Source organism: Dermacentor albipictus, chromosome 1 (assembly GCF_038994185.2).
Source record: "Dermacentor albipictus isolate Rhodes 1998 colony chromosome 1, USDA_Dalb.pri_finalv2, whole genome shotgun sequence".
Classification (NCBI taxonomy): domain Eukaryota; kingdom Metazoa; phylum Arthropoda; class Arachnida; order Ixodida; family Ixodidae; genus Dermacentor; species Dermacentor albipictus.
The window spans coordinates 342,870,612-342,880,391 of NC_091821.1; the positions used below are offsets into that span (position 1 = coordinate 342,870,612).

A 9,780-nucleotide genomic window follows, 5' to 3' on the forward strand; every position below is an offset into this window, starting at 1 on the left:
CTTCGATCTTACCTCCACTCACCCTTGCCACTCGCTCAGCGATGTCACATCGCGCTTGGTCATCTGCTTCGGTTGTCGTCCCAAGTATGAAGATGGGAAAGATAAGACAGAGGAGCTTGATCAGGCGTTCAACGAACGGAAGGCGCAGGAAACCAGGTCAACGAAGCGTTAGACGACGATGGCTAAATCGCGGCATCACATGTGTTGCGCGGCTCTGTGGTGTTCTGGAATTCCAGTTCCCCGAAGTTTTTCGGGCTTCCCAATGAGAGCAGGCAAGCAGAAGTATTCCGCTTTATTTTCTGAGCAGGTATTCACTTTGCACGAGTAAACCAGTTCTGTGCAAGCGTGAGTGGACTGACATAAGAGCAGTGTCGCTCGGCCCATTCGTCATGACGGCAGCCTATTTGTACTGAAGCGATTGATTGCGTGTTTGTTTTATTGCTCAGTTATATATATATATATATATATATATATATATATATATATATATATATATATATATATATATATATATATATATATATATATATATATATATATTCCGTGTTCCTACTTTGTTTTGTCCGTGTTCCTGCCATTTGTTTATTTCCTGTTTTCTTTCCTATTTATTTGTTTTCTATCTTATTCTCCTCTTTTCCTTCCCTCCTCTCGAAAGAGTAGGCAGGCGTTGTGCTCCTTTCGGTGGCAGTTGTCAGCTTCTTGTCGCCCTGTTTCCCCTGTATGATTTTATGTTTCCATATAATAATAATAATAATAATAATAATAATAATAATAATAATAATAATAATAATAATAATAATAATAATAATAATAATAATAATAATAATAATAATAATAATAATAATAATAATAATAATAATAATAATAATAATCTTGCTTTAGGCCCAGCTTCGGTGTGCGCAAGTTATTGAGCACCTGTATTATAGACGAGGCGCAATGTTATTGGTTTTGCCAGCAAAATGTATTTAATAATACCAATAATACAAGTATAGACTAGTTAATGCTAATTAAGTACGAATTGGTAATCCCTTTTGCGATGGAGAGTGCTATTAAACTTTTTTTTTTTAATGAATGGTTGGTTGCTTGCGTTGATGTTGTGCCAAATAATGTCCGGATATTTGCTGTGGTTTTCTGTACATATGACGCAAAGTATGACGACAGGCAGATTATATGTGCTTGTAAGTGCTATAGAAATAAGCTCCCTCATTCGGCATGTAGTTAAAATAATGAGAGCATTATAGGCTACTACATGTTCATGCAGATTCATGCAGTTTAAAATTCTGTGGGTCCTTACTTCTCACACTGTCAATGAAATACATGCACTCTACCTTCTTTCTGTAAGCCGCAAAACGGGTAGCCGTCATGACGTATGTGATAGTCAAGTTTCGTGTGACCATCCCGTGATGGTTAATTTTCGCATTGGTCTCGATCTTCTGGAATCTATGTTCATTCATTTTGTACAAATTTCAGTTGTGAATGAAAATAGCTTCTGCAGATCGACACTTTAGCTCTGCGTGGAGGTCAGTCCTTTTCCAGGACAGAATGTGTGAATGAAAACAAAAACGCTCCACTTTTGCTTGTGTTGAGTTTTGGCTGACTGAGAAATCGGCCATCTTTAGTTGATCCATTTCACGAGACACGAACAAAATTATCGATTGATGGTGCCAGGAAGTTATTTCCTTTATATTACCCCCTCTATATCTATGGACTAGTTGAGCTGTAGCCCTAAACTTAAACACAAGTTAGGAATTTCAAAGCGACTACTTTCACGAAATGTAATCAGTAGCTGCGAATATTGGTAAATAACGACGGTTTGCTATATAAGTATTTTTAACTATGATTGCTTGGCAATGGTGCGTTCAAGCGCTGTCCCCGTGCTTTAGAAAATGGATCGAAGCTTCCAAGGTAAACTCGGCAGCAAAAAAGTGCTTCGTAAACACGCCACACTTCAGCGGGTTCTGGTCCGCGATTTAGCTGATCTCGCCGCGCGGCTAGTGGACCTGCAAGGGAGCGCAAACACAGCCCGCATGTATGCGAAGTGGGAAAGGAGGGCATCGCGGCAAACATTCTCCTCCCAGCTGCGCACCCTCTCCCTCTACCTTCCGACCTCATCAGTGACGTCATGGAGGTATTGTTTTGTTTGTGAAATATTTCCAGTTGGATATCCGGCAACCGCCAGTGGTGGGAGCGGCGCTGCCGCCACTGGCGGTTAAGTTGAGAAGACGACTCTATTGTTGCGCCCATTTACTTGTCATAATTAGTTAGTTCACAATGAAGTTGTAAACGTCACAGAATTCCCGTCTGCTGTCAATACATGGGCACCTACGGAGGGAGTGTGGTTGCAGAAGACGGCTTAACTCCTGTTTAACGAAACAATCCCGAAACGAATTACATGACAATTTGCCGCTACGACTCTCTAACATTACGCCTTGTTTAATTTACTTTTTGTAATTACGCAGTTCACATTGAAGTTGTAAATAATGTGGAAATCCCGTCTGCTGTCAATACATGAACTTCTACGGGAGGGAAACGAACAGCCCCATGTTTCTCCGGTAAAATAAAATTCAAGGCCTTCCAAGCTTCATGCAGCTATAACTGGGAAGTATGCTCAATCGCAAATTAACAACAAACGTGTTTGTTTCGTGCGCTCCTTTGTACTGCACCCCGGTCAACATATATCGTCGCTCGCATCGAGGCTCGGTTTAATGGCCACCTGCGTCTAAACGGCGCTCCGTTGCAGCTGCGTCGACAACACCTGCGTTTTTAGAGCGTCGTCGTAAAAGAGCCATTGGTGGTGCGTCACAGCGACCACAAGGTCATCATCACTTCCGTGACAAGATAAAGATAAAATACAGAGAAAAGATACAACAAATGGTTTTGTATTTCTTTGTACTTCGCGCAAATGACATATACATTATTATATGTACAGCTACATACCAGCAAAAGTCTATACCAACATAATTTGTACCACCATAGCCGCTTCGCTGGTCAACCACCTTCACAGGGTGAAATGGCTCCTCAATTTTTTTAGTGACCACAGTTTGATTCTCTGTGCAACCACTGCTAGAGAAAGGCTACGTTGAGAGCTCCCAAAAAGGTTCCAGTGTGCGATGGGTTTCACGCAGTCCGGATGTATTTAGTTCCTTCTCGTAAATGCGATGTTTTGCTGAGCAGGGTGTACAAACAGGCTCGAATCATTTCCTTTCAAGTTTACAGCTGAGAGCCCGTCAGGGACGCTGCAGCTGAGCCTTTGCATGAGTCGCACGAGGATGTAGAACATGTCCATGTGGGCCAGCTTCTCTCCGGGGCAGATGCGGGGGCCCATGCCGAAGGTGATCAGTGGACCGGCGTCCGTGCGCACTTTTCCCGTCACAGGATCAAGGAACCGCTCGGGCCGGAACTCTTCGGGCTTTTCCCAGTTGCTGGGGTCGTGATGCACTCCGTAGATGTTGTACATAAGGGCCGTGTCCTTGGGTATGTCCCACTTTCCTGCGGAAAACGAGCATGCTTGGGTACATACGCAGCCGTTTGCTGTTTCATGTCTTGACAAGAGTGTGCACAAGGTGCGCGCGTAATATGGGGCCGGATTCAGGAACTGTCTTGTTCGCAAGTGCTCTCTGCCATTTGCCGGTGGATTCTGCTGCTAATATGTCCAGCATCAGGATTGATTAGCGTTTCCTCTCGCGAACAGTTCTGGCATTAGAGATCTTTGTGAGTACGGGCCCTGGTTATTAGGCTAAGGGGCTGTTTTCGCGCGTCTTCCTATTACTTTGTGTCCTGTGCTTACGGAAAACCGTCGCCGGGTCCTCACTTAATAGCACGGGAGGCGGATTGCCCCGAGATTCAGCTGTTTGACTTTCGGGCGGGCTACGCTTCGCGGTCTGCCCGCATGTAGGGCGCCGGCCGGCCTTCACGCAGATTGCGTCCTCCGCAGTGGGGTGGGGAGGGGGTGGGGAGTGGAAGTGAGCGTAAGCACAGGAAAGGACCGTACCGACTCGTAAGCTCATGCGAATAGAGGCGGCGATGCTGAACGACGAAAAAGGGAACTTTTGCGCCAACACTCTTTTTGTCATCGGTATGCCTTGACTATCTGATTCATGTGATAGCGCCTAAAGGGCATGCATTCATGGTGCCACGAAGCAAGATGAGTTTACTGCTCTGACTATGGAGGTTGATGGATTTGGTACTTCTAGCCATTTTTTTACCTCTCTTTCCTCCCTAACCCACTTTTCCGTTCCCACATCGTATGGTAGCTAACCGCACGCCCCTATGGTTAACATTCCCGCCGCCTTCTTTGTGCTTTATTTATTTCTCACTCTCTTTCTGCTCTGTTTGCAATAGACTTTGTCACTATAGCGAATGTTTGCTGCTATAGCATTGAGCCTCACTTAGTGTTCCAAATGTTTTTCAGCCATAAGGGCGGGCAACACTGAGCTGTTCATGCACAAGAAAGTGGCCCACGCGAGTAAGCTCCGACCAAGGGAGTTATGTTAGCGGTGACGAACGCAAGCTGCAAGAAGCTCTCTCGAAATAGGGCCCCTATTCACAACAAATTTCTCAGATAAAACTGCTCGTACGTGCATTGCCAGACAGTCACGATGTCGGGCACATCATTAGCGAAGGCGGCTGTACAATTTCAAGTGGCAATGGCGTACGAAAAAGTTTCTGAATTCAGCGCCAGAAGCTTTGAGAGCGCAGCTGCCGAGTCTGGAAATAGATATCTACGTTCCGTGAAAGTTAAAGGGCAAGGGAAAACTACTAATATGGGGCTCAGACAGACAGACAATTAACTTTTATTCAGGTCCTGAGGGACTAGCCGGCGGAGACCCGTTGGGGCCCCCGGCTCGCCGCTGGCTGCTCCCATGTCGGAATCGGGAGGCCAAGCCTCTCCGCTCTTTCACGGGACCTCTGGACGGCCATGGACTGGAGCTTGAGTTGCGTACTAGATATGGCCTCGTCGCAGTCCCGTTCGCTGGTGAGGGACGTATCCCGTAACGCAGGACACTGCCAGAGCCTATGAGGTAGAGTGCTAACCTGCCCACAATCCGGGCCCTGTGGGTCAATTTCTGGATAAATCCTGCTTAAGAAACCTCGCGAGGGATATGACCTCGTCTGAAGCATCCTAAGCGTGATCGATTGAGATCTGCATAGATTTGGGTGGGGAGGCGGGAAGTGCCTGCGTTCCTCTTTATAGTGGGAGACGATCTCATGAAAGGTTAATAAGGGGTCGCTGTTATATTTTTTGTTATATATTATTTCAGTGGCTCGCGATTATATTGAAGTGAGCACTCACCGACTCGGGTGTTCGTAGTTGTGTTGTGCGGTAGGCCGACAGGTGCCGCGGGATGCATCCGTAGCGTCTCTAACAGGCAGGCCACGGTGAAGGGAAGCTTCTCGCGGTCACCGTGCACGGGCGGCACGTTCCCTTGGCACAGAAACGTGAAACAGGTTGTTTGTAAACGAATGTGCGAATCCGTAAGAAAGAAAAAGAAAAAATGAACAGGCGAATCACTATGAGAAGACGTAGGTGGCTAGCTACGCTGGTGGCCGTGTCGAAAGTAAGAGCTCGAGAAGCTCGACGTGCCATTTAACCGAAATAAAGCCGCACTAAATATTACGAACAAATATGCCTATATGCCAACGTATTTGCACTGATATACAGGTTTTTTTTTAGCTGAACAAAATTTTTAGAGTAACAGAAGTATAAATCACAGTAACGTTATGTTTACCATACGAGTGTATGGATTGGCAGTCTCTAGCTGCAGAGCAATTTCCGCAATTACATGCGTAATTAGCGAAGTTACGGTAATAAATTTTCTAATTATCAACAATAGTTGGGTACAGCAAAAGAGTACCTTGGGGTCCGCCCTCGACACAATCTACCCCAAGGATTACATTTTAAATACCGGATTTCATGTGGGAGCTACGCGAACAACTAGTACCCCTTGGCCGGCTCCTTGAAATCGAAACTGGCTGGAAAAAGTTTGTGCGTATCGTCGATGCCACCTCCCCGCCCGCCTTTCGTCACGTCTCTGAGGTCACCGCCGGTCCCGCCCGCGAGCAGCTTGCTGTCTGCGGCGTTGGCCTAGTGCTTCAATGCCGGCGGGCCGCCAAATTTACTGAAATGGCATTTCATAGGTGGAAGTGGACGCCTGGCACCTAACAGAATGACGAAGTAAGTTCCACTCTTCCTACTATTCATAAATGACATTTCGTCAGCAATTCAACACGTGTCATTACATTTATATGCGGACGACTTAAAGCTATTTAAGACTGTCAACAGTGTTCACGACTGCATTGAACTTCAAGAATACATTCTCTCACTCTGAAACTGGTACAAAGGCAATAAACTACTCTTAAATGCTTCCAAAGCTATGGTATTAAGTTAGGCGCGGAAGACAACACACCATGTCTAGCTTTCATGCACCCTTCGGGATACTCCACTGCCCAGGGCAGGTGAAATGAAAGATCTTGGTGTGTACTTCCACATAACACTATGCTTCTCTTCACACGCTAGATATGCTTAATAGGCGCCCTTCGCACTTTTGACATTGTTTGTCGTATATCGCATGACTTCCACTCCCATGCTGCCTTTATGAAATTCTATTCTACTGTGTGTCTTCCACTACTAGAGTATGGCCCTGTTGTTCGGGCGGAACGCGTAGATTTAATTCTGACCACGTTGAACATGTTCAGAATGAATTGATAACTATTTTCAAGCACCGCTTTTGCCATCCTGGACACCACAGCCCACCTGTCTAAATTATACTCAACTCACACCTCTAAAATCAAGATGCAATATATCAGACCTCTGTTTTTCTATAAGGTGGTCCATGACATTATACATCGTCCAAGGATTCTTGATCATGTGGAATTTTCCGTATCGCAGAATTATACCCGGCAGCATACCACATTTTCTGTGCGGCCTTGTTGCATTAAAGGCTATCCTACGGCTTGACTCCGAAAAAGATGTAATAGATATTCTGCTTGCATTGACATATTTCAAAGTTAATTTCCTGTGTTTTGTATATATGTAGAGAATCATGTTGTATGATTACCTCCATATAACGCTCACTTTCTCATTTCCTGCTTCCCTATTCCTTTCTCTATCTCCCATGGTTTTGTCTACCACTTTGTCTTCTCTGTACAATTTGTCTCACGTATTACATTTTAAGTGCACCAGTAGCTGTTCCTTGGCACCAAAATAAACGTATCATTGATTGACTGGTTTACTTAATTATTTATTTTTTTTACGCCACAGAATGAACGTAGTGAAACGCGAGGTGAAAAATTGTACCTGAAGTATAATGTGGCAATTGACTGTAACTACTTTCACCATTTTGGCAGCAGCGAAAATAAATTAATAAAATAAAATAAAGTAAAGCAATTTATAAGTGGTGCAAGACCCCTCTTACCGATATTTTCTTCAATTTCTTTTTGAATTCTAGCCTGGATGCCTGGTTCTTTCGCCATCCGCAGCAGGAGCCACTGAAGTGTACCAGTTGATGTGTCAACTCCAGCTAGGAGGAACATATATACGTCTGCTACAGGAAGACTGTTCCATTTTTTTGCACACAAATCGAGAGCACAGTTCAGTTAAAGAAAATAGAAACAAATTAGAAGTCACATTCGAATGCTTTAAAACGAGACAACAACCAAACCTCCATGCAAACAAACACGAACGTATGATGCCTGTTACAATAGTTACAACTATAATGCAAACTTCAAATCGATCGTACTTTACTGCATCACTCACTACGTACCTATAAAAACAAAGTGCCCTTCAAAAAATATTCCATGAATCACGTGACAAGTTATTAAAGCAAAGCGACGTTTGCAAATGTTACGTAGGGCAATAAAACAAAAGGCGGGGGATAATCGAGAATACGGAAATTAGCGGACAGCATCGCAGAATTAAAACTTGAAGCTAAACTTGCTAAACAGCACTACTTCGATGTAACACTACCAAATTTTCTTTTTAATAATCTCCAGAGGCTCTGGAATTATTTTCCTGTCAATAAAAATGCTACATCACGTCCTCTTCCCGAAGAAAAAACTGATAAGGCTAACGTATATAACGATGTTGTTCGGTCATTGTTTGCTATAGATTATAATATTATTCGTGCAATGATAGCGCAACATTGCACGAAAATCGATAAACTAGACATTACGGACACCGGTATTTTAAATATACTGTATTTTCAATCTACACTGACAGAATATGGATGCGAAAATGACACGTTTAAATATTTTTTCTTCCCGCTCGCAGTAGCAGAGTCGAACCAACTTGATGCTGCTATCACCAACATTGAATCATTATCTAAATTTATTTCATAAATAGAAAAAAAATGTGTGTGTGTAAGAGTACTTATGCATGCAGTGGCATCAGCACAGAGTGCTTTGTTCAATAGGAAATTTTAATAAACCTTCTCATTTACGACAGTTTATTCGTTTGCCATAATGATTCTCAAAGGCTCGAAGTTTAAGTTCTGTTACTTCTGTTCTATTGCTTGCACCGTTATTCTCCTTGGCCATTTCTCGCAAAGCTTCTTGTCCTTCTCTTTTTTTGGTATTCCATTTGATCTTAACATTGTATCACTTGTATAGTATGTATAACTTGCACTGCTTATGTAATTTTTTTCTATAACCTGCACTTTGTTTGCCTTGCACGGTATAGATGAATTATTGTACTGCCCAACTGCCATGCTCTCGAAGGAGAGCAGCAGTATTGAAAATAAATAAATAAATAAATAAATAAATAAATAAATAAATAAATAAATAAATAAATAAATTTGAGAATAATGTTCCAAGGCTATCTGAGATGTGGGCCTTTTCAAGCTACCCCATAGAGAATCTTTCTTCTCTCGTCTCTATGTGCCTACGGAAAACACAAACGTATGTCGTGCTGCACTGAATTGTTGACGCCGATGTTTAACTTAGCCTTGGCAGGGGTTGCGGTTGTCGCCAAGCATCGGTGTTTGTCATGCGATCAGTGGACTGAGAGCTTTTAAGAAGAGTGATGCCCTTTGTTAACTCGTCTTTCAATTTGCTCCAATGAGTTTGGAAATGTAGCTCATCCGCAGGTTCGAGCAGAACGAGCGTTGGCTGCTCGCCATCTATCTGGCGTCGACGGTTTTCAGAAATTGAATTAAAGAAAAAGAAAGTTGGGCATAATTTCTCTGAAAACAGGTATCAAGGCTAACAAATATCGCAGTTATTTTCGTGCCAGATGACTCATAAGGTAGCAAATGAACTACAGGTGAAAGGCAGATTTAAATGTATTTAATTGTGGCTTTCTTGACGCTTGTATAGTATGTCAAGCAATGTTTGCTGACTGGGTGTGTAATGTAGCCTTCAATAACATGATAAGGCCAGTGAAACAGTGGTTGTGTCACTATACCGTTTTTTTTAGAATTAACAAATATTAAAAAATTGCGTGTGGCGTATAGCCCAAACTTAAACCTTGAGGTTGATTACTCAAACTGACGGACATTATTGCGTAAGAATATAAAATGCATAGCTTAATCATTAAACAATCGCTAATGAACTGTTTAACTAATTGCTTTAGGGACCATATTCCAATGTATGAGTTAGTCAGTGGTTTCTCAAAGCACTCTATCTTGAAAGAAAGTTTCAAACTCGCACCAATATGGAAATAGGCCCTTTCAAACTTGCAGTAAAATTGCACTGTCGTTTCATTTTTATAATTTTAAAACATAACGACTTATGGAATGAATCACAAGGATGTCTGGAACATCAATAAATTTTGTAAACTTTGGG

The 9,780-nt window shown here is 42.9% G+C and overlaps 2 protein-coding genes across 3 annotated transcripts in view; one reads left to right on the forward strand and one right to left on the reverse strand.

Annotated features, from left to right (window-relative positions):
- LOC135897753 (cytochrome P450 1A1-like) overlaps nucleotides 1-9,780 on the forward strand; it is a 127,793-nt gene that overhangs the window by 50,046 nt on the left and 67,967 nt on the right. The gene's annotated exons all lie outside the window — the stretch shown is intronic.
- LOC135916011 (steroid 17-alpha-hydroxylase/17,20 lyase-like) overlaps nucleotides 2,902-9,780 on the reverse strand; it is a 62,027-nt gene continuing 55,148 nt past the window's right edge. For both annotated transcript variants that reach the window (XM_070531749.1, XM_065449581.2), the window contains exons 8-10: nucleotides 7,416-7,520; nucleotides 5,294-5,425; nucleotides 2,902-3,489 (exon numbers count right to left, since the gene is read on the reverse strand). In XM_070531749.1, coding sequence (XP_070387850.1) covers nucleotides 3,137-3,489; nucleotides 5,294-5,425; nucleotides 7,416-7,520 — 590 coding nt within the window. In that variant the 3' untranslated portion in view covers nucleotides 2,902-3,136. The remainder of the gene's footprint in view (nucleotides 3,490-5,293; nucleotides 5,426-7,415; nucleotides 7,521-9,780) is intronic.